Raw genomic sequence first — 25,715 nt, 5'->3', positions numbered from 1 at the left:
CAGATCATTGCTGCTCTTCAGTTTGTGCTTGTGGGCTTGTATTCAGTGCATGTAGCCAGTTCGCAATTGTTTGTCAGTGCAAGCTATTTATAGTACCGTATTTGATTTTCAGTGCGTTTTTGCCTGCTGGTTTCTGATTTTCAGCTCATTCTTTCAGGCCTTGCTGTTTTTCAGTGCTTTCTGTTTAGTTCATTCTGACCAGCCAACCGTTTTGAAGCCATGTTGTGGGTACGTACTCGACATAGAGTTTGTGATTTTGCAGGGGCTTGGTGTTGGGCTTCTTGCTTTGACACAAGCCCAGTCCATGAACAGGACGAGGAGGAGTTCATGGATGAAGAATTGGTTACTCCAGTGTGGCCAATTCTCTCACTTGCCTTTGCTGCGGGAGATCCAGGAGAATAACCCTGATGATTTCATGAATTATCTCAGGATGACGGATCCTGTTTTTCACCATCTGTCTGCTTTGCTGTCCCCTTATATTAGCAGGCAGGATACCTGCAAGCCATTACTCCCGAGCAGAGGCTCGTCACCACTTTGCGGTACTTGGCGATGGGGAGAAGTCTGCAGGACATCAAGTTCTCGACAGGAATCTTCTCCCAGGCTCTGGGTATCATTATCAGAGATCCGTTCTACCATGATTCAGGTCCTGCAGAAGGACTATATTAAGGTAAGGTTTCTCCTTTAACATCACATTCTATGTATTTAATTTTCTAATGTATTGGATTTCTTTCATCATTCCCTATTTACCATGATTGTAATATGCTGTGAATGTCCCCTTTGTCCTCGTGCATGCTGGAAGTTTTTAAAGTTCCCTTTTTGTCCTTCATGCATATTTGCCTTCACTAACCTCCCCAGCTATCCTGGGCCCATACACACCTAGCCTAGTCATTTAACAATGTATTTTGTGAGCTCCATTGTAGTACTTTACCCTAAACACCTCCTAAAATGTGTCCACATTTTATTGTTGTCCTTAAATTCATGCAGAGTGCCAGAGGCTTTTTTTGTGGGCCCAAACTCATTTGGAACCCTCCCTCCCCCCCAACCGCTAAGTCAACCGATACCAATCCTCAGTACTGATCCTGACCTCCCTGGGGCCTTCTACCTGACCCATAATGCCGTGAGCTATGTAAACCATTTGCCATTGCCACACAGTCACACCTGACACTTCAGTGCTCCCAATACAATCCTCCCTCCTTTAACTAAACAGTCAAAGAATACGTACAACAATATAGAACAGAATGAGGTTAAAACAAACAATATTTATTAAATAGAGTATTTTCTATAATACCCACCCCTGCACTGTCCATGACCCGCCCCTGACCTCACCCCCACATTTCGTACAAAGTATGATAGTCTGAGTGAAAGTGTCCCCTCCAGGCCTTATTAGAGACTACAAAGAAGTATAATGGAACCTGAAGGGGGGGCTCTTTCTAACAGATTTTACAGTGAACGCCTTAATTTACTCTGTTCCTCATGGAACCCCCTCCTTTTACCATGGCTCTCACCCCTGTACATTACACACTCCTGACCCCTGCACCATGTAAAATTACATACTCTTGACCCCTGCACCCAGTACATTACATACTCCTGACCCCTGCACCCAGTACATTACATACTCCTGACCCCTGTACATTACACACCCCTGAACCCTGTACATTACATAATCATGACCCCTGGACCCTGTTTAATACCCACTCCTGAGCCCTACACCCTGTACATTACACACCCCTGAACCCTCTACATTACATACTCCTGCACCCTGTAATTTACATACTCTTGAACCCTGCACATTATGTTATGTACATTATTATGTAGGCATCAGAGTCTGCACAGAGGTCCCCCTTACATCAGAGTCCACACAGAGGTCCCCCTTACATCAGAGTCCGCACAGAGGTCCCCCTTACATCAGAGTCCGCACAGAGGTCCCCCTTACATCATAGTCCGCACAGAGGCCCCCCTTACATCATAGTCCGCACAGAGGCCCCCCTTACATCAGAGTCCGCACAGAGCGGCTCTGGTTGGGGTCAGTGTATGAAAAAGTGCCCCAAGGGGCATATAGAAGCAAGCAAAGGGCCGCATATGGCCACTGGGCCACAGTTTGGATAACACTGGTATAGAACGCACATGTTGTGGTTCACAATATTAAAAGAATGTCAGGCGTAGAGGCCCATAAAGGTTAATGGCAGTGCATCAAAATGCATAGAACGTGCTGTGTTGGCAACAGGTATTAACAAAGATTGGTCATGGGCTGTTAACACTATGCACCCCAAATTCTGAATTTAAAAAATAATGTTTTAATTGCACGTCTACACATACTCATAGCTCTAAATGTGTCCTAAACTGAATTAAAGGTCAAAAGAAGATGGGATGCCGAGAATTTATGTAACCACAGCTATTCCCACCGGCCTCGCCATTCTACAAATAGCACTATTGATCTCCCACCCCCCTGCCCTGGATGTATCAATATCTAAAGATTTACGACAGATGATAAATCAACATCTAGCTATATATTTGTAATAAAAATTAAAAAAAAAAATTGCATACTATTTTACAATTCTACACATCTCTGTATGAATGAATGAAACTGATGCAAAATACAATTATACATTTGTATCTATATGTAAAAAAAAGAGGACCTGTATACAGACAGAGCCAGCATCATTGCAGAACTGACAGGCAAACAACTCTCTCCACAGCCATGACTGCAGTGGTGACCATGACTACTGTATAACAGACGTACCTCTACTAAACCACTTACCCCAACCTCTTAACCTTAACTATATTAATTGAGACCACACCAGGATTGGTGTAAAACACAGACTGTAGCAGCCTAACTTATTTAAACAAATATATATTCAAATTAACATCAACGTCAAAAACATCTGTTAATAATCCCATCAATCTACCTAGCATTGGTTTTTGCAGGAACTTCCATAACCATCTGTGGAAAACAATACTGCACTGCGGTACCTCTCCAAATGGTTAATAGGCCTCAAGCTGACAGGCTGGCTCAGAGACAACCACCGACCACAGTGTACCAATTACCAATTCCCAGCTAACCTCCGTTAGCTGGAAACCAATATCAGGACCCATACCAAGGATAGGTCCTGAACTCTTCCTTCTGAAATATTTTCCTTCCCCATCAAAGACCAACACCCGCCACAGCGCCCAAAGGGAAACACCTTACCCTTGGGTGCCCCTCCACACCCGAAGTGCTCTCTGAATGCCATCATGCAACCCTAAAACCCACATGTCAATTCCCACCTCGTTTAGGTGCACTCCATCATCCCTCAGGTACTGTTTCTCCAAGTCTCCACCTCCAACTCCAAATGCCTGATCACCAGCCCTCCATTCCTATCCACAAACCTGCTCACATCCCTAATCATCTTCCTCCGGGCCCTATTAATCCCCTCCACGGACCTGGCCATCCTCCATGTTGTATGAGCCACCATGTCAGACCATACAATAACCATGTTAGGAACACCCATACGTAACCTCCATACATCAAATTTGATGTCCCGCATGATGTCCAACATGGACCGAACACCCAGATCATTGCTGCCCACGTGCAGAATTAAGACATCAGGCAGCCTGTCCCTTTGCGCAAAACGATGCACCTCAGGAACAATCCTACCCCATAACATCCCAGGGACCTTCTCTAGACAAGCTTCCTGTCTAGAGAAACCCAAGTGCCTGCCTTCGAACCTCAGATCATCCCTCCGTGCTACTCAGCACACATAGGAATGGCCCATTATCCAGACCAGTCCTGCCAACGAACCTGAAAATAGGAGGAAAAAAATACACAACTATGACCACTACTACTCCAATCCACACAGACCCACTCATCGACTCCACCCAACCCCAACAACTCACAACCCGACCATGAGGTGAGGACGAATATATATCTGAAACCTCCTTGATTTCCACCGACCAATACGTTTCACCAGCTCAGCATCCATCCCACTCCTGGCTGCCTCTGTTGCAGCCCCTATATAGGAAAAGAATGAGAAGAGAACTCCTTTTCCCCCCACCCCTAATGCCTTCAAGCGTTTTCTAAAAACTGAGACAAATTGAAATCGCGATAAAGGAGATGCATCCCTGTACATCAAAAAGGACCCAGAGATTGCTGGGCGCATCTCCAAGAACCCCTTCACTGCCCCCACCGGGCAAATCAGTGAGCCCAGTAAGGGAAAAACCCACACTGACCTGCCTTTACCCAATTGATCCATCTTTGATCTTCATAAAAATAAAGACAACCCCTCATCCCCGCATAGCACCTTGTGACTCCAAATTCCCCCATCAGGGGCGTAACTATAGGGGGTGCAGCAGTTGCGACCGCAACCGGGCCCTGTGATGCAGGGGGCCCATGCAGCCCCCTCTACATATGACCTGTGTCCTCGGCCGGCTCCTCAGAGTACCCCTCTCCTGCTCCATGCATTGCCGCTCAGTCCGATGTCTGTTCTCCCCAGCCAGAGTCCCGCCCCCCCCGAGTCCGGCCCACACTACACTGCATACTTCTCCCGGGTAAACAAACTTTAAGCACACAGATGCAGTGCAGCCCTATGAGAGCCGGCTCCCCGGAGGACACTGCAGGCTTGTCTGCTAGCCCCCCCTCCTCCCCCGTCATACACAGGTGATGAAAGGTTTTTCTGGGAGATATGCTGATCGCCCGTCCAGCACCCTGGATGGAGCCCAGGCCAACATGGATGAGTGCGTGGCCTACAGTTTGGTCATGGTGAGTGAGAGGACCCCATCCCCCACACACCATTACATACCCCCTCCATCTCCCCTGGGGACAGGGACCCATTCTCACGTGGGGATAGGGACCCCCACCTCCCCTGGGGACAGGGACCCCTTCTCACCTGGGGGCAGTAACTTCATCTGCCCTGGAGAAAAGGACCTCATCTCTTCTGGGGACAGGGACCCCATCCTGCCTAGGGACAGTCCCTCAATGGGGCACCTAAAAATAAAAAATAAAAATAATTAAAAAAAACGACTGATACCAGTGGTCGAACTACAGGGCTTACAAAGGTCATACCTGTGACCACGCCCTGGAGTTCCACCGCCGGACTCGGAGGGAAGGGCCCTGGCTGGGGTTCAGGGGGGGTCCTTCGTGGTTTCTTGCATCGGGGCCCTAAAGGTTCTAGTTACGCCACTGTCCCCCATGCACCTTTTTGGAAGGGCTAACCAACTCCCCTATCCTAAATGCCCCAAAAAATGTCAACAAAAAGGCCACCTTGAACAAGGACACCTCGTAGGCCAAAGAACACACCTCTCCCAATTGTGCTACGATACCCCGAAGGATGTAGAACGACACCAGTCACCTAGTATCCTTGAAGGCAACTGATCGCCTGTAACCCTTCAGTGCCTGCCGCACCCAAAAATCTTTTGTGAAATCAGGCAGCCCTTACAATTTAAATAGGAAAGCTAACCCTGCTAACTTCATACTCATGGCGGAAGCGGATTCCCCCTTCTCCATGCGTCTAGCAATAAAATACAGAACCAGTAACCAAACTGCCGGGCCAACAGGCTCTTCACCAGCCCCGTGAATGAATGCCAGCCATTCCTTGTTGTATGCCCACGTATCCACACTCACCGACTTCCTGATCCATCCGGCGACAAGTCCAATGCAATCCCCCATGACCATTTGGGACAGGGTACCCCGCGCAGCTCCGCCGCCGGCACCAACTCTCGGAACCTGTCCCACTGGAAGTGAGACAACGCGTCAGCTATGACATTCTCCCCACCCAGGATGTGTACCGCATAAATGAATACATTCAGTTGCAAATATCGCAAAACCAAGTGATGCAGTAGCCTAATAATTGGGGGAGATGAAGCCGAAATCCTATTGATCACCTGCACCACCCCCATATTGTCACTATGGAAATGCACCTTCAGATCCCTAAACGATGCGCCCCATAATTCCACTGCCAGCACCTCCGCCAGATTCTTCATAAATCCAGCCTCGATCCATGATTGTGGCTATGGACTGGCACTCCACTGGCCTTGGAAGAAAGCCCCAAAACCCATAGAGCCAGCAGCATCCGTAAAAAGTTCCAGGTCAAAATTGCTCACAGGCCCTGACATCCAGAGCACCCACCCATTGAAGGATTCCAGAAAGGTATGTCATACCCTCAGGTCCTCCCTATGTGCCTTCACCAAATGCACAAAGTGCCTAGGAGACCTAATGCTGGCCGTACTTGCCGACAGCCGTCGGCAAAAGACCCGCCCCATTGGCAGAATGCGACATGCAAAATTCAACTTACCCAACAGAGATTGCAATACTCGAAGTTGAACTTTGTGTAGACCAATCATACCTGCAATCTCTCCTTTTAAATCCGCCAGCTTATCCTCCAGCAACTGGCACTCCATGGCACCTGAGTCCAGAACAATTCCCAGGAACGTGATGACCATGCTAGGTCCCTCCGTCTTCTCAGGTGCCAACGGAATGCCGAATCGATTCGCTATGTGTTCCAATGTAGCCAGGACCAACGAGCAGATTCTGGAAGAAGCTGGGCCCACGCAAAGGAAGTCATCCAGGTAATAGATGATGGCATTCACACTTGACACATCCCATACCACCCATTCCACAAATGAGCTGATTTGCTCAAACAGTGCACAAGATTTAGAGAAACCCATCAGCAAACATCGGTCGACATAAAACTCATCGTTCCAATGACACCCCAGCAACCAGAAATTATCCGGGTGCACCGGGAACAACTAAAAAGCTGATTCCACATCAGCCTTAGCCATCAATGCCCCTTTCCCATAATGTTGCACCCAACCCACTGCAGCATCCAACGATGTATAACTCACCGAACATGCTTCCGGGTCAATGGAATCATTAACCGACCTTTTGGAAAGGAAAGGTGGTGAATCAGCCTAAATTTATGTTCCTTCTTCGGCACTACCCCTAAAGGGGACACTACCACGTCAGCAAATGGTGCATATGGAAAGGGGCCCCCCATGCGACCCAACGCAACTTCCTTACGCAGTTTCTCTGAAAATACATCCAAATGTTGCATGGCCGAACGCAAATTCTGGGCCACCGGGGGACCACCTCTAAATTGCACCGAATCCAACAACTGAGCCAATTTTCTATCCGGATACCTACTGAGAAATGGCCGCATCCTTTCGACCATCACTGGGGTCCTCCCTTTTGTGTCCAGCCTCCCCAGCATGACTTTTTCCTTGCTTGAAACATCTGGACAACGGGTGAGACCACAACCCAAACACTTGTGCTTGTATCAGCACGCACCTCCGAACTTGCAGGTCCCTTCATTGTACTGCCAACATACCCCTTTTTAGTTTCCGGCTAACTGTCCCTGCATCATAGGTCCACCAGCCCCTCCCTGAAAAAACTGGTTCAGAGCCCGTGCCGACATCATAAGGTGCATCCACAGACTGATGTCCTTGTGATCCCATCTCAACCACAGCCGTATAGCTCTCCGCTGTCAAAACTGCTCATCATACCTCAGCCATGCAGTACCCCCATACACTCTATACACCTCCCCTACCGAATCCTAATAACAAAAGAACGCCGAACAGTATTCTGGGTTAATTTCCCCAATAATACTTGCCATGATGGCAAATGCCTGTAGCCAGTTGGCAAATGTCCGCAGAATCAACCTGTACCTCTGCTTTTCCTCGTCCCCCTTTTTGGAATCATCCGGCATAACCCTATCCAGATAAAATTTTTCTAGCGGAAGCAGGAGGAAAATCTCCACATACTCACCTTTCCACACCTTTCCAAACTGGTTCGGAGCCAATGTCATAAGGTGCATCCACAGACTGATGTCCTTGTGATCCCATCTCAACTACAGCCGTATAGCTCTCCGCTGTCGAAACTGCTCATCATACCTCAGCCATGCAGTACCCCCATAAACTCTATACGCCTCCCCTACCGAATCCTGATAACAAAAGAGCGCCGAACGGTATTCAGGGGTTCTTTTCCCCAATAACACTTGCCATGATGGCAAATGCCTGTAGCCAGTTGGCAAATGTCCGCAGAATCAACTTGTACCTCCGCTTTTCCTTGTCCTCTTTTTTGGAATCATCCGGCATAGCCTTATCCAGATTACATTTTTCTAGTGGCAGCAGGGAGAAAATCTCCACATACTCACCTTTTCACAGCTTTTCCCATACTTCTGGCTTCAGGCGTGCACTCAACGTCCCCTCATACCAAACATACACCTCGCATTTGGCGGAATCCGCTAACCGAATAAAATCCTGCCTGCCTGCAGCCTCCCCTGTCACTGACACCTTGGCTGTCCCTTGCTGAACCACACCTGTGGGTTCCATTGAAGCAGGCAAGGTTGGCAACACCGGAACTACTGGGACTACCGCCCCCCCAGCATCCATGGCTGCATCGGCCCACCCCTGCAGGAGGAACACGGCTCAGCGGAAGCTCTTTCTGCATTCTCAAATTTGTGCACCAACTCTTTGATCCCTGCCAAAAAACCCAGCAATCCTGCAGCCCCCCAGTTGCCATACCTGGAGTAGAGCCCCCCTGACCAGCAGAGCTTGCCGCTTTCTCCTGCCCAGCAATAACCCCAGCCTGTTCTACCGAACCACCTCCCCAGCCTTCCTGCCATACACTAGCAGATAATCCCAAGCATAGTGAACGTAAAGGTGACTCACCGGGCTGCACAGGAGTTGACCCATCAGCCGACCGTCTGCTCTCCACCGATGCTGCACTTCTAGGGGGAACAGCGTCCTCTTCCGACCCCCCCAGCTCACCTGACGACCTCCGCTCGGACCTCTTTTCTTCCTCTGACAGCCCACCAGACACCACAGCACCGGCTCCTGAGGGACCTGCAGCCTGACCACTCCTCCGCACTGCATACCCGCTCACTGACTTCCGAACAGCCTTCCCAGGACCAGTGTGTGGGGCCTCAGTCCTGCTGTCCTCCGCCCGCTTGGATGTCCTCCCCAGTTGCTCTCTACCACTCCTTTGAAGGTCCCCTGCCGAGGCAATGGAAGGCCCGGGAACTGCTGTGCCATCACTCCCACGCCGAGGCCCGCTGACATCACGGCAGGCGCGGGGTCCGTGCTCTCAATTCCTCTCTGCCGAGTAGGCCGCGATGCCGCCCTGGAGCACCCAGAACAGCTGGCTGGGGAACTCCTGCGGTGGAAGGGATTCCTCACAGGACTCCCCTCAGACTGCACTGCTGCCTGCTTTGCTGGGGGTCCCCTGTCTGATGCTATGGCCCGGTGTGGGGGTCCGGTGAAAAACGCTCCGGTGGCCTGGACCTCCGCGCCAGAGTGCTGTTCCTCCCCCTGTATTCGCCTATGCCACCAGCTGTGAAAGCATCGGCCCCAGCGTATCCTGCAGCAACCCAGGACCCCGCACATCCGCTTCCTCTCTCAGCTGGGCCAGGAGCCTTTCCACATCTGACATGCTGCTGCTGGAACTTTCCCTCGCACTGTGGTGACTCATAGGGAGGAGCCTACCCTTTTATCTCCTCTCGTCCCCTCCCCCTCAGCACCATCCTAAACACCCTCTATCTCATGTTACCACTACACTGTTTCTCATATCATGTCAGCCCTGCGCCTATATTATTTCATTTATTTTTGCTCCAGGCTTTTCTGATCCATCCACCCCCCCCCCCCCCCCCTGCAGGGAAATATGGACCAGCACTGGATCTGGGTCAGATCTCATAGTAAGTATGCCCTCCTGGACTGATGGCAACTGTTGTGTGAGAGGCAGGGGGTGCCCAGCATACATTGTTATTGATGATCTCCCAGCAGCTGCACCTCCCTCACCCTCATGAGAAGTGGGGGGATGCTGCAATGATTCAGGCAAGATGGATGATGGGTGTCACTGAGCATGCATTGTACCTATCCATGTCCCCTCCACCCTGATCACTTACCTTGGGGTCCTTCTTGTAGTAGTACTGCTGGGTCCTGATCCATCTGCCCACTAGGTGGTCCCACACAGTGTGTGCCAGGGCAAAGTAGTAGTCCCTGGGGGTGAACACGTTCTGATCCTTCACTAAAGTGAAGTAGCCCCCGGGTGATCCGAGTCTCTGGAGGGGGAGGGGCCCAGCGGGTGGCTGAGTGACAGGTGAGAGGGGCCCCGCCCTCCTCCATCAGGGGCCCACCTGGGAGAGGGGAGGAGGAGGACAGAGAGGCCATCCAGGATTGCTGCTAGGGATCGTCCGAGCAGATTGGAGCTCCGGGAGCAGAGCCAATCCGCCCTTGGGGGACCCCCCCCCCCCACAGTGGTGAGGCCCTACGCAGCTTGCATAGTGAGCATATAGGGTGGATTGGCTCTGCCAATACTCTATCTGCCGACTTTGCCAAACCCATACACACTATACCTACCTCTTTTGTGGTCAGATTTATGGATGAATTCCCCAAAGCATGTAGTGAAAGGGCCTGCCTGAATACTTTCAAATTGTACTGTTTAAAGTTTGGTTCTCCTATTATCTTGATAGGTAATTGCAGAATGTAAAAATGTGCTTTAATTTGTACAGTGTGTATTTATATTTTTGTATTATGACACTTCTTACCTGTCCAGTGGGCTGCCAATAGTCTAAGTAAGGGGGGGCTGGCCAAAGTAACACACATTATGTATGCATTCAGCTCTCAATGGAGTGGAGACGGTTACCTGTCCAAAACATCTCCCCCCAAAATATTTCCAAGGCACCATCAGAGGGGGGAGGAATCCGATAAGTGGACCGTATATTTTTGCCTTTAAATATTCCTTCAAAAAAATGTTATACTGATGTTGGCCAAGAATGTTTGTGTCTAATCTGCTTGCAATGTTTATGTGCAAAATGACTAATTTTTATGTTTTTGTTTGACTCCACAGTTTCCTTCAATGCCACAGGAATGGCAGACTGTGGCATCCCACTTGGCCCATTGTCAGGACTTTCCCAACTGTGGAGGGGCAATTGATGAGAAACAGGTCCACATAGTCCCACCACCCCATTCCGGGTCATACTTTTTAACTATAAGGGTTTCATAGTATCGTGTTCATGGCGGTGGTGTCGGAGACATACGAGTTCCTCTATGTGGACTTGGGGAGGAATGGCCAGATGTCAGATGGTGGAGTCTTTGCCCAGACCGAGTTCTATCAACGTCTCCAGACTGGTGGCTTGGGATTGCCACCTGCGGAAGATAACATTGAGGGACTGCCACTTGTGTTCATTGCAGATGAGGCTTTCGGTCTGGGTGATCATGTGATGAGGCCATTCCTCCAGAGGACCCTCACCCCGGAGAAAAGTACAAAAAAATGGCCTTATGCGATTCACAAAGCCGGTACCCCAAGGGATATTAGAGAGATACCAAGCCGTGAAACAGTGTAATATCAATAAATTTATTAATCAGAAAAGTGTGTTTGATACATAACAAAAAACATATATTGGCAATACATAAACAAGTTGCTAAACCAATTAGAAATGGTGTCAATAGTAAACTTGCGACTTAAGTAGCTTTGGAGAAAAATGCCGACATGTTTCGGACCAACCGTCCTTTTTCATAGGCATATGATTTATCTCGTGTGTACAGAGTCTAAAAGTACAAATGTGAGTGAAATTAGTACAACACTATAGTACAGTGTTGTACTAACACTAACACACTTTTCTGATTAATAAATTTATTGATATTACACTGTTTCACGGCTTGGTATATCTCTAATATCCCTTGGGGTACCGGCTATGCGAATCGCATAAGGCAATTTTTTTTGTATTGTTTGTTCTGGGATTGCTATACCAGCCTTATGTGGATCACCAGCCTGCACTCATTATATTGATTTGTAAGCCCCGGAGAAGAGGGTTTTTAATTACTGGCTGGCCAGAACCAGAAGAGTGGTGGAGAATGCGTTTGGGATACTGGCCAGCCAGTTCTGGCTATTTCAAACTGCCATAAATATGGCGGAGTACAAGCTTAATCACATTGTGTTATCTTGCTGCATCCTGCACAACTTTTTAAAATGAAATAATCCAAGTTATGTTGCCTCAGTTGAGCCTGGGGCCGGACTTAATGAAACTCTGACGGCCCTGGAAGCTGGCCGTCCTGGCATACCCCACAAAACGCCCGTGAGGTGTGGGAAAAATATGTAAAATATTTTATGCGTAGGGGGGCCATTGCTATGCCAGCAAATTTGTAATCAATTTTCTATTTTATCAGATAAAATCTTGATTTTAATTTACTGTTTGTGTTTCTTTTTGCTGTCTCCTAGGTTCTCCTAGGTTCTCCTAGTGCACTTGTAGTACCAAGTGTTTTTCCCATTATTAAATAACACCCATTGTCACTGTAAACACCAATTAATACAAAAACTGGTATTGATCATTGAAAGAAGAAGCCACACATTGTTGAGTATAAAATATTTCATTCTGTGCACATGCACATGTGCGTTGTAAAACAATTTTTGTTTAAAATCCAAAAATCTGGATTTCCTAAAGTTATACCTTGAATTTTTTTTTAGGGTACGTAAACAGGCATGTTTCAAAACGTAAGGCAATATCAGACATTATAGTATTCAAAATGTCTTGATCTTGCCTTCATCAGATGAGGTGATGTCACTCCTGTAAAAGCCAAATTTTGAAGATGCACACAAATTGGGAGTCAAACTGGGGATTTTACTCCTGATCCCATACATAATGTCAACATGTGCTATCTCCCATCTTGGGGGATCAATGGACATGTTTTGGGGATGCAACCACTTCCTCTCACCTACTTGACTTTCGAGGAAGGGGTTGCAGCCACAAAACAAAACAAAAAATACACACCATGTATTAGAAATATGCAGGCATACCCTCTATTACCTGAATCTGTGGTGTCAGACACTTACCAGTTGTGGTGACAATTTCAACCACCTCTCCTTCCTCCACATCCTCAGCTTGTGGTGTACTCTGTTCCCCTTCTTCTGGAGATGGGGGTTCCCTGGTGTGCTCAGACATCCCAAGTCTTTGCTCCCCTATTAGAATGAAACAAAAGGTATACTTGGCACACAGATATTTGAGGCCAGAAATAGGAAACATTGCTTGGAAGTGGGGTGCAATTGTCAGTTTTGGCAGAGTTCCAAGCTGATGACATATTTTTTTCCCTTACCAAAGCTGGAATACTTACCTTTTTTGGACAAGTTTTACACCTGGAGACACCCCTAGTATCCACTGGAGCACCTATGTGGGACACCCTAAAAAGTTTGTTCTGGTGTCCCACACTAGTGCTCCTGAGTCCAGATGCGGAGTGTCCTCTCCTTAGATTAGACTGAATCAAGTTTGCAATTCCTTCTAGTTTCAAACACATATAGACAACAATGTCCTAAACTTCTTTTAATTAAATCAAAATATCATGACCAAATGTAATTATCTGGCAAAAACATTGTATTTAGCTGGCAAACAATGATGTTTACTACTACGACCGATTACTGTGCCCACGAACATGAAAGTAGCCATTTTAAACTCTCCAACAGTAAAGAAAAACACATGGCACAGCATGCAAGTAATAATAATATTGACACACGACAACTACTTACTTTTTAGAAGAACTCTCTTGATCTTTCTGTACTGATCCTGCTCCCTCAATTTCAGGTCTGATCAGCATTTCCTCAATTGCTCCTTGGATTGTCACACCCCAAAATTCCGGCGCAGACTTCTCACTACTTTAGACATGATTTTCTTATTTTTGGGTTTAGGTACGGTCCATAATTTCCATCATAGTCGGCCCTCTTTAAGATGTCCACCTTCTCCACCATCTCTACAAAGGACATATTTGAGACCTTAAAGCTCCTCCTGGATCGTGACGGTTTCTTGCTCTGGACTTTCCTCCTCATTACGGCTATTACGCACCTGCTGTGTCTCCACCATGTTCCTCTCCCACTGTTCGAAAGAGACAGGGAGGGGAATATTCTATAAAGAACATCAGGGGTGGGCGGGGCGGGTGGAGTTTTAGGCATGCGCAGTGTATCTAAAGCTAACACGCGTGTGTCATACGTACGATCTGTGAGCGGAGGAAGGAGGAACGTAATCGACGAACGTAATAACAAAGATAATATTTTAACTTGGGACATGAGTGGCCTATACTGATTCTAGATTGAGGCCTATATTGGGATAAGATTAGGAGAGTTTAGCCTGATATTTAGAGTTTATGTCTTTTGTTTGGTTTTGCAGCAAAAATTAAACAATTTAAAGTGGAGGGCCACTCTGAAAACAAAAAAAATATTAAAAATTACAAAAAAATATAAAAAAAAAAAATGAAAAAAAATTTTTTTTTTTACTTACCAGAAATGCCTGTTGCTAGGCATTTTCTCCTAATCTTCCTCTTCCTCCTCCGCGGAGATCTTCTGTCTTCTGTCTTCGTCGCGGCGTCTTCTGGGTAATGGGTCGCGCTGTGTTCTGGGAACTGTGTGTTCCAGAACACAGCACGTCCCATTCAGAAAGCGCTGCGGGACTCGCACATGCGCAGTAGGAAACGGGCAGTGAAGCCGTAAGACTCCACTGCCTGTTTCCCTTACAAGGAATGGCGGCGCCGGGACCCGAGAGCCGAGGGATGGGCCGGCCTCGGGCGGCCGACATCGCGGGCGCCCTGGACAGGTGAGTGTGTTGATTAAGTCAGCAGCTGCAGTGTTTGCAGCTGCTGACTTTTTTTTTTTTTTTTTCGTATAACCGGCCCTCCTCTTTAAAGACCTGGGCCAATTCATTGATAAATACAGGGATATGTGCAATTTGTGGGAGGTGAAAAATCCCTTATATTGTAACAAACCAGCAAGGAAGGCATCGCTGGAGAAACTGCTGGAATTTGTGAAGACGCAGGTTCTCAATGCAGACATCGAGTTTGTGGAGAAGAAAATTGGTAGATTGAGACGCACATATAGGAAGGAGCTTCATAAGGTCCAGAAGTCCATGAGATCAGGAGCAGCAGCAGAAGACGTTTATGTACCCATTCTGTGGTACTACAACAAGATGCGGTTTCTGGAAGACCAGATTGAAGCCAGGTAATCACTTTAGACACTTCCAGCCCCCCTTCCATCCACCCTTCCCTCAACTATTCCCTCAACCCTTCCATCCACCCTTCCCTCAACACCAGCTGATACTTCCGAGGACCAACCTGGGCCTTCCATCCAGGAAGAAATTGAGGAGCCCAGTTGGAGCCAGGTATAGTATTTTTAAACATTTTTTGTGGGAAAATTATTGTTGTTAACTAGATGTTATTATTGTTAACAAATGAATGATTTAACAAAAATGTTTCACATATCAATAGACAGTAGGGGCCAATAAAGATTGTGACAAGTATTAAAAATGCTGGGGTCAGAATGATAGTCTTTTCTATTTATTAACATTCAATTTGCAACAGTCATGAGCTGAAAATTGTGTGTGATTGATAAACCAAAAACTAAAACGATGTCTATACCTTTTTCATACACAGGAAGACCTCAGCCAGGACGAGGCTCTGCAATGTGGCAGACAGGAGGAGGCGGGGGTAAATGTCAGCCAGCAGGTGGCCAGGCCCAGTCTCACACAATCTCAGGTCCCTCCCCTCCACCTTCCACCCAAAAGGCCCAGGAAGGGGAGGAATGTCGATGAGGCAGCACTTCATTAACGAGGCTAATGAGGCCCTGGAAGCCCCCCTTGACGCTGGAGAGGCCTATGGCTACTATAGAGCCTTAAATTTGCAGAAAATGCAAGAGGGCCAACGTCTCAACTGCAAAAAAATTATTTTTGAGGCCACAAGGGGTTGAGGGAGCAAATAACCGATGATGTCCACTTATGTGCGCTCGCTCATCCTCCTCCTCCTCCTCCTCCTCCTCCTGCCACAAGTCCACCTCCAGGGCCACAGCCTGCAGGGAAGGCTGCAGGAAAGCGTGGAAGGAAGGCTGCATGGAAGACAAGAAAGTGATGGATTGGGTTTAGTCTGGTCTGACAGAAGATGCAGTTTGTTGTAGTACCACAACCTGGGGACATATATGTCATCTGCTGCTGTTCCTGATCTCTGGGAGTCCTGGACCAGATTATGCACCCTTATATATTGACTTCTCAAGCTACCAATTTTTTTTATCCACAGAGTTGATGCCTGCCCTGGGGGCCAAAGGCTTCAGAAATTCCAACTGTTTCTCCAGCGTTGCCTTCCCTCTTTATTTTGTTATTATGAGCCAGAATAAATGAATATTTATTTATATAGTTTATAGTATAGTTATAAATTTATAGTTTTTTGGGAGTAGGCAGGTTCAAAAATACAATGTCAAATTAACAAGGGACACCAACACCAAGAAACCTCCTTGAGGTTTACAAATACAAAGATAATAATGGTGTTGTGGAAACGTGACATACAAAAAAAAAAATATGGAGATCACTATAAAATAATAAAAAAAAAACAACAGGAGATCTTGATTAAAAAAAAAATTACTATAAAAAAATTCTCTTCATTATTATGGAGATCTGGTTTTAAAAACAAAAAAGATTATTCAGGAGATCACGAGAAATTATAAAGAAATACGTTTGTGTGAATATGAGCAGCAAAACAACTTCATTTCTTCTAGCATTCTACAGAAGAAGAGAATGCGCTGCATTAAACTATTTCAGCATGACGAATGTGCCATCTCCATTACGAACGGTAGTTTTACTGGCTGATCGCTTCCGTCTTGTACTTGAATCTGTAATGCGTGATTTTTTTGCACGTCGGAATTTCATACAGATGAACGCATTTTCGGATAGGAACTTTTTCCGACCGAAAAATAGAGAACCTGCTCTCAATCTTTTGCTGGTGGGAATTGGGCCAGCAAAAGTCTGATGGCGCACACACACGGTCGCATTTTCCGACCAAAAGCTCTCATTGGTCTTTTGCTGGCCAAATGTCTGATCGCGTGTATGAGGCATTACAGTGTATGGTCAGCTTTACACAACTTCTGTTCTCTTTGTACAAAGAGGAAGTTGGATGCAACCAACAATGAATTATGTAAGAAGTGTCAGAATGCCGAAGGGACTCTAATAGAGGAAGTATAAGAAATCCCCCCTCCCCCCACCTTTTCTTATCCTCCTTCTGTGTCGCAAATTATTGGGAGTAAAGAGCAGATCAGCTCTTTGTTCACACAGGAATATCGATCTTCATATGATAAGAAGAAATTGAATGCTCCCAGTGTCGTGTTTCCAGGTTTTATCTTTCAGAATCTTCTGTGATTGGACTCTTCACCTTTCTGGAAATATTTTCTGGTCTCTTATTTGTCAGGAAGTACAAAGAATATGATTGGAGGATGTATGAACAGATCTAGCAAGGTGAGATCCCACCAATCATTCTTTTGACTGCTCTAAGCAAAGTTCCATATTCTGAGAGCCATCAGGAAATGGGAACTCCGCTCACTGCTCACAGCACTCTAATTCCAAAAAGATATAAAGATATAAAGGTATATTTTATAATAAAGCAAATGATTCCGGATGGCTGCACTCCCAAAAATCCTCTTTATTGAAGCTCATGTGACAGGTGGTTAACAGATGAGGTCATGACTAAGTATTAATTTTGGCAGGAAATGCATCTACCTCTTTGTCCCCTGCTCCAGACCATCTGTAAACCACCTGTCACAGGAGATTCAATAGAGATTATTTTTGGAAGTGCAGCCGTCCAGAATCATTTGCTTTATGATACACAGCATGTGAGCTGGACCAGTACCCGATTAGTGTGTGGGGATTATCTGGAGCTGATTAATACCAGTCTTGGCTATGAATGACACAGATTTGTGGAAGTGATACTTTAAAGTACGAGTCTGTATAAATTGTAGCCCTAATCAGGGTAAAATTCCCTCGTCACCCCGCTATACCAATCAAATAAATGCTGGCATAAGGGAAAAGAGAGTCCCGGAGCTAGCAGCCGTAGGGGGTGGGTGCAGGGACGGCATGACATGTGCTGGACTGCACAGTCGCCGTCTTTAGGGAAGATCAGGGCCGCTTTAAGGAGGCCAGGTGGGCAGAGCCAGGGGGCGGAGCCTAGCACGTAGCTCCATGATTCCAGTACGTGCTGCGCTCAGTCACAGAGCGGAGGAGGAAGTGATCGGATCCTCCCGCTTGGCGCAGCACAGCACAGCGCGGCACTCATGACCATGGCGGCAGGTGACAATTTCTTGGAAGACTTGCGGTCAGCGGTAGCCAGTCGGGGCGCCGCATGGCTCAGAGCCCAGATAGCAGCCATGGCGGCTGAGGGGAAGGCGGCGGCCGGCGGGGGAGCGGTGGCTACACCTTGAGTGAGGCGATCCAGGCCGCCCTAGCGGTACAGCCCAGAGGCCGGCCCAGGGGGGCACCATCACAGGCTTATTAAAGGCTGCTTACCCTAATATGGTTATGGTATGGTCCGACATGGTGGGCAGGATGGCTTGGAGGTGGGCCCTATCGGACAAGAAGGTAGACAGAGCCAGGGTGAAGGTCAACAAGGAGGTCAGCAGGTTCTTCATCAGGAATGGGGGCCTTGCAGTCAGACATAGGGAATTAGAACTGGAAACGTGGAGGTATTTGCGGAGTGATGGCGTTCATTTGAATGACGTCGGGACGGATCTGTGGACGTTAAGCTTGCAGGAGGGCATTCAGCGAGGGCTGCGAGTGTGGAGGTGCCCAAAAGGGTAAGGCTTTACCCCTTTCGGGCTGTGGCGGTTCTTTGGCAGTTTTAAGGTAATAATGGGAGGTACGGGTAGTAAACTGTTGTACCCATCCATGGATGGGAGTGGTTTATTGGTACTTCCAGGTTACGAGGGGTTAACCTGGAAGGGTTAAAAGGGGTAGGTCACTGCGACGATTTAGGTATAGCCTCCGAGACAGGGGTTTCCATCTGGGGGTCAAGAGGTCAAAGTTCAAAAGTCGTTCGCAGTGACCAGTATGTTATTATGCTAGTACCCATGACCCGTTTAAAGGCTGGGAAGGTTTATGGTTATTTTAAAGTTATTTATGTTATTAATGAAACAGATTTGTTAAATAAATTACGGCCGGATGGCCATTTAATCCATATGTAGTCCAGTCGTTTGTTTAAGGTGGGTTACGGGAAGTGGTTAAGGGTATTTGGAGGAGTAAAAGGTTTATAATACACTGGGCTTAGAGTCCTACAGATGTCAAGAGAGTCCCGGACCTAGCAGCCGTAGGGGGTGGGCGCAGGGCCGGCATGACATGTGCTGGACTGCACAGTCGCCGTCTTTATGGAAGATCAGGGCCGCTTTAAGGAGGCCAGGTGGGCGGAGCCAGGGGCAGAGCCTAGCACGTAGCTCTGTGATTCCAGTACGTGCTACGCTCAGTCACAGAGCGGAGGAGGAAGTGATCCCACCCACCCTCCCTAGTTGTAGAGTGAGGGTCGTTTGTTGGGAGGTTTTTTAGTGCTCCAAGGGGAGCAGGCCCTTCTTTGGCAGTTTTAAGGTAATAATGGGAGGTACGGGTAGTAAACTGTTGTACCCATCCATGGATGGGGTTGGTTTATTGGTACTTCCAGGTTACGAGGGGTTAACCTGGAAGGGTTAAAAGGGGTAGGTCACTGCGACGATTTAGGTATAGCCTCCGAGACAGGGGTTTCCGTCTGGAGGTCAAGAGGTCAAAGTTTAAAAGTCGTTCGCAGTGACCAGTATGTTATTATGCTAGTACCCATGACCCGTTTAAAGGTTGGGAAGGTTTACGGTTATTTTAAAGTTATTTATGTTATTTATGAAACAGATTTGTTAAATAAATTACGGCCGGATGGCCATTTAATCCATATGTAGTCCAGTCGTTTAAGGTGGGTTACGGGAAGTGGTTAAGGGTATTTGGAGGAGTAAAAGATTTATAATACACTGGGCTTAGAGTCCTACAGATGTCATGAATGGCCCTCCATAATTATGGGGTTTAAATATTAGGAGTCCATCCAATTCTGATCTTCTTTGATTAGACAACCATGCAGCCAATCGCTATCCGCATAGGGAACAAAATCCTCCTTATTCATTCTGTTCATCACACTACAAATGAGTTTATTATTGTTTGTGCTCCTTTCAGGTGATGTCATCTCTGGTCATCTCCTGATGTCATGGCTACCGCTTCAGGCTCCTCCTCACAAGGTATAACTGCTGATCCTGACAATCCTTTCCAATGTTTTCCTCCATCTCACACCTCCATCTTATATCTCTGTAGTCTGGACATTTCCTGTAGAAATCTGGTCAGTCCACCCATTAGATTTAAGGAGCTTTCATCAATTCCACATTCACATTTTCATGTCTTCGTATTTTATTTATCATTGATGGAAATTACCTTCTGAGATGGCCCAGTGATACATAATCACTGGAGGACGCCAAATGTTATGGTTATTTGTGTAGTGGTCGGGAGTAGAGATGGACGAACTTCCGACGGAACGCACAGTCCCACCACATGGCCACTGACATAACACATGTATGAAGTGAATCTGGGATCAACAACTACAAGCATTCTTTTTTTATATGTGAAATTTTGACAATTCAGGACTCAGGAGCGCATGAAGGCAATGGAGGAGAGGAAAGGTCAGGGTAGGCTATGAAGAGGGTGCAGAAGATGATCACCAGCACCATGATTATAGAACACTGACACCAGCACCGTGATAGAATGCACTGACACCAGCACAGTGATATAGAGCACTGACACCAGCACTGTGATATAGAACACTGACACCAGCACCGTGATATAGAGCACTGATACCAGCACCATGATAGAGTGCACTGACACCAGCACCGTGATATAGAGCACTGACACCAGCACCGTGATATAGAGCACTGACACCAGCACTGTGGTATAGAGTGCACTGACACCAGCACCGTGATATAGAGCACTGACACCAGCACTGTCATATAGAGCACTGACACCAGCACGTGATATAGAGCACTGACACCAGCACCGTGATAGAGTGCACTGACACCAGCACCGTGATAGAGTGCACTGACACCAGCAACGTGATATAGAGCACTGACACCAGCACCGAGATAAAGAGCACTGACAGCAGCACTGATACCAGCAACTCGCTGCTGGGCCCCAAAAATATGATACCCCTAAACCTCTTCAAACAGACGGGTACGAGCATATAGTACGGTGTGCTTTTTTTCCACAAGGAAGTGAGCCAAATGTAGAAAAAAGGTCTGTGTGCTCGATTAAATAAATCGTTTATAGAGTTATGCATATACATGGTCTACTGGTCACATGTGTTGAATTCCTCCTAGATCCATGCCTCATTCATTTTCAGAAATGTGAGGAAGTCAACACTGTCGTGAGCTAGGAATAAAAGCTTCACCGCGGCAGGGGGCGGCGCTGATGCAAAAGGAAAAAAGTGGGACTTTAAATGAAGCTCAGGATGACAAAAATGAGTAAAATGGTGGAAAATAAGGATTTAATAATGCGTGAAAAACAAGTTTACATACAATTCATTCCATGTATACAAAAATGCGCCCATAACATGGTGTCAATCTGCAACCTGGCAATAATTGGTAATAACATATTTACAACCATTAATATTCAGAGTAAAATTAAAAGGGACCACCATACTCATAGTTGGATACAAATGTTAAGATAATAGCATCTGCACTGTCAATAGGCTCAAAAACCCAAATATGTTAGAAGAAGTATAACACATATCATGATGGTTATATAGTTCATACATCAGTAGCTCGACGCGTTTCGCGGCTTTAAACCGCTCTTCAGGAGCAGACATGTAAGATATCTGCAATAGGAAAATATTTGTAGGTAAGTATATTAAATCAGGGTAGGGGGGATGGATAAAGCCCCCCAAAAATCCGTATAAGACAAAAATGGCTTACAAATATGTGTGCACTGGAAGGCAGGGCGCCAAAGACCCCAGGCCACCCCAGAGCATCGGTGTCGGGAGCCGAGAGGGCATGTATAGGGCGGCGATCGTCACAGGCAGGCGTCCGGGCGAGCTCCAAGCACCCCTAGTGTGAATGTGAGAACTGGTGAGGTGTGGTGAAAACAATAATTGAAAACCAAAAACAAAAAACAAACCACGAAAAAGGACCGAAAACAATGTTGAAGGGTGAATGTGTGGGGTGTAAGACCAGTGGATAAAGGTTAGTAAGAAAAGTGATGAATGTGAAAGTGAGGAAATGAAATCCAAACAGAAGTGACGGTGGAAGACCATGGTAAGAGGTCATCACCGAAACATTCAATGGATAAAGAGTTAAAGGAAGATAGAGTGTAAGATATACCTGTATTAGAGAAGAAAGGAAACAGTCCATAATTAATGTGATGCCAATTGTGGTGTAGGGCTGTCGTGAGCTAGGCGAGTGTGCTTATCGGTCACGATCCCCCCTGCTGCGCTGAAAGTCCTTTCGGACAGGACACTGGTCGAGGGGCAAGCCAGCAGTTCCATTGCAAATTGGGCAAGCTCTTGCCAGAGGTCAAGCCTGCCCACCCAGTAATCCAGGGGTTCATCACTCCTCAGAGCATCCATATTGGCTGTTAAGCCGATGTAGTCGGACACCTGTCGGTCTAGGCGTTCCCTGATGCTGGATCCGGATGAGACCTGTCGATGGGTCGGCTAAAAGAATGACCTCATATCAGAAGTCACCAACACATCTTCAACCCGCCCTCTTCTTGCAGGCGCTGTTGGATTGGTACCCGCAACTCTTTCTCTGGGAGTGGGAATTGCTCCTCTGCCAGCGCACGCAAAAGCAGAATGCAGCATTTCTCGAAGCAAGGCCTGGAAGTGCTCCATTCTGACAGCCCTCTGTGACGGTGGTAACATTTCCGCCATTTTGTGTTTATACCGGGGGTCTAAGTACGTTGCCACCCAGTACTGGTCCTTAACCCTTATGCTTTTTATATGGGGGTCCCTGTTAAAACACTGGAGCATGAAGGCCCCCATTTGCACTAAACTGGAAGCGGTGTGGTGGCCAGGCTCCTGCTCATCATCCAGGATAATGTCGTCCTCCTCGTTCTCCTCTCCCCATCCACGCACAACAACAGGGATCCCAGAAAGGTTTAAAGCATGCTCTTCTTGCTCCTCCTCCTCCGCCCCGGCACCATCCTCCTCTGACTCCTCTTTAGACTCCTGTTGTTGACTTGTCTCAGATAGAGTAGCCCCCCCTGGGAATATATCCAGCATTGCGACTTCCTCATCTTCCCGCTCCTCCACGGCTTGATCAATGACACAACGCAATGCATGCTCCATAAAGAAGGAATAAGGTACCATGTCACTGATGGCACCATGGCTGCGACTGACCAGTTTGGTGATCTCATCAAATGGCCACAGAAGTCTGCATGCGTCACGCATGAGCAGCCACTGGCATGGTGAAAAAAAAACAGCTCCCCAGAACCTGTTCTGCCGCAGAGTTCATACAGGTAGACGTTAACTGCATGTTTCTGCTGGAGCAGCCTGTTAGGTGTGACCTCAACAAGTCACCTATTTGTCAGGTTATGTTACCGTTTCCCAATTGTTAGTTAGAGTTCTTATCTAAGCAAAGAGACACGGAGGTACTCAGTATTTCTGCTCAGAAGTCCGTGCTTAACTCTGACTCTGAGGCTTCTTTATTACATCTCTTTTATAGACAGAAAAAGGCAAGCATCAGCAATGTAAAAAAACAACAATTTGCAAAGAAAAGGCAATTCTCCGGGTGTTATCAGCTGATAAGACAATCTTCTGGGCGTAGACTGCTTTTTAGGGCTGATGTGGCCTCTTCATATGCGTACGTGACTAAAGATGATGATGAGTCCTTATTTTACTGAGAAGGATAGAGAGAGACAAGTATTTAGTATAACATACTGTCAACCATTTTGTTTCCACATACCTTGATCCTTACATTTCCCCCTTTGACATCACCCCTCCCTCTTGCCCTGGGTCCACCTGAACAAGTTCTAGTCGGCCTATATCCAGAGTACTCTCCCTGACCGCGAGTTGTCAGAGGGGTATACACCCATCCCCCTGGACAGTACCAACATCTAAAATTCAGGAAGAGTGGCTTTTCTGACAGATGGGTGATGTCAAGAAACTAAATCCACCTATCTTATCCAACTTATCAACTTACAAAAGTTCCATCTTTTCTACAGCATTTACCTTGGCTTTCTTGCAAAAGCACATAAACAACTTAAAGCATGCATAAAAGAAAAATACGAATAAGAGCACCACTATAATCATCATTGCTGCCTTCTTAACCCAAGAGAATAACCCTGAGAAACTAAAAGTTCCACCAAACGGATCCCAGTCGCGACCAATATTTCGGGCCTTCTCTTGTAAATTCTTTACTTCCGTACGGTTATGTGCAATGATGTCATAATAGTCAGGTACCTCAATGCTGGTGTTATGTATCCAAGTACAGCACTCATAGTCCTCAGTAGTTTCACAGAGTCCTGTCAGTGCTGCACTCATACTTTCAATTGCTAATTCATGTAATTCTAATTGTTGTCTGATGGCTCTGGTCTCCAGATTTAACTTAGTAATGTCATCAGAGTTTTTCTCCAAAACATCATTAATAATTCCTGTATAGTTATTTAGTCGTTTCATTAAGTCTATACCCCATCCTGTCCAGGACGGGAACCAAGCCCATGCCATGTCCTTCTTCAGGAATATTTCTCTTTTACTACGATACCTGAGGGGATACCTAGGGTGCATGCTATCTTCTAATAGGTGATCACCTCGTTCATCACCTACTACTCCCATTACTGGTACTAAACTTGCGAGGTAGCACCATCCCTGAGCTCTTCTAGGTATCCAAGTATAACATTTATCCTCACAACAGATATATATATTATTTCCCAGTGTTACTGATCTACTACCGATATTATTTCTATAAAGGGAGGTGTATCCATAAAGAGATAGGTTACTCACTAACCACCTGGTGTTGTTGTCTGAAATATTACCGAGGAACTCAGCTAACGATTGGTGTGTGTGGGTTATACTAGGGTAGAAGACCGTGTTTTTCCCAGGAGTAGCTTCTGGTATGAAAATGGACAAGTTAAATTTGCTGTCTTGGCATTCTCCATTTCCTCCCGTTGTGTTCCCTAGGTTGAAACACCAATCAGGGGAAAAGGCGAGGCCATTTGACTTAAACATTACTGTCTCGCTGGTATTTGTTCTAATTATGTTAATGTTACTGTTAGCAAGATCAGTATAGTTTATAGGAACTGCCATCAGTGGTATACTTGCTGTGCTGGGGTGTAATTTGCTACAAATCCAACATTTCTCATATCCTGACTTCTGGGCATAAGCATATTTAAACTTCAGTAATAAAATTTTTTTAGAAAATCCTTCATCCTTGTGTATTTTATTCTGTGAGGTAACCAAACTATTAGCCAGGATTACTGAAACAAAAAGAATAAAAAGATACATGTTGTCATTTGCCAACTGGCTCCTTTTTACAATGAGAAGCGTGGATCCAGGTAGGTTTCCCTTCCAATTTCACTGAGGTTGCTGTAATCAATAGCACCTGGAAAGGACCTTCAAACCTTGGTTCCAGTGTCTTCCTGGTATGTTTCTTTACATACACATAGTCTCCTGGTTGTAGATCGTGAGTACCTGTGACAGAATTAGGGTCTGGAAGAGAAGAATACACACTCTTGTGGATTTTAGTCAGACGCTGTTGCAACTGTATTACCTACGTAGTTAAACTATCACATTGCAATTGCATACTTTGAGGAAAATATAAACCTAATCTAGGTGCACTTCCAAACAGTATTTCATATGGGGATAACCCGGTTTTTCCTGTTGGGGTGTACCTAATAGAGAACAAAGCTAAGGGTAGGCACTCAGGCCATGGTTTGTTCAACTCCTGCATGGCCTTTTGTATTTTCAGCTTGATTGTA

General features: G+C 46.5%; 2 protein-coding genes across 2 annotated transcripts in view; both read left to right on the top strand.

Annotated features, from left to right (window-relative positions):
- The window catches only part of LOC143989634 (uncharacterized), a 566,499-nt gene that overhangs the window by 154,745 nt on the left and 386,039 nt on the right, over positions 1 to 25,715 (top strand). The window lies entirely within an intron of this gene.
- Positions 17,024 to 25,715, top strand: part of LOC143989541 (NACHT, LRR and PYD domains-containing protein 3-like) — a 106,040-nt gene continuing 97,348 nt past the window's right edge. The window contains exons 1-2 of the mRNA XM_077489701.1: positions 17,024 to 17,219; positions 19,938 to 19,999. Of these exons, the coding sequence (XP_077345827.1) occupies positions 19,969 to 19,999 (31 nt within the window). The 5' untranslated portion in view covers positions 17,024 to 17,219; positions 19,938 to 19,968. The remainder of the gene's footprint in view (positions 17,220 to 19,937; positions 20,000 to 25,715) is intronic.

Source organism: Lithobates pipiens, unplaced genomic scaffold (assembly GCF_037356315.1).
Source record: "Lithobates pipiens isolate NorthernLeopardFrog02 unplaced genomic scaffold, aLitPip1_a1.2 Scaffold_18, whole genome shotgun sequence".
Lineage (NCBI taxonomy): Eukaryota > Metazoa > Chordata > Amphibia > Anura > Ranidae > Lithobates > Lithobates pipiens.
This window is presented reverse-complemented; position numbering and strand designations above follow the sequence as displayed.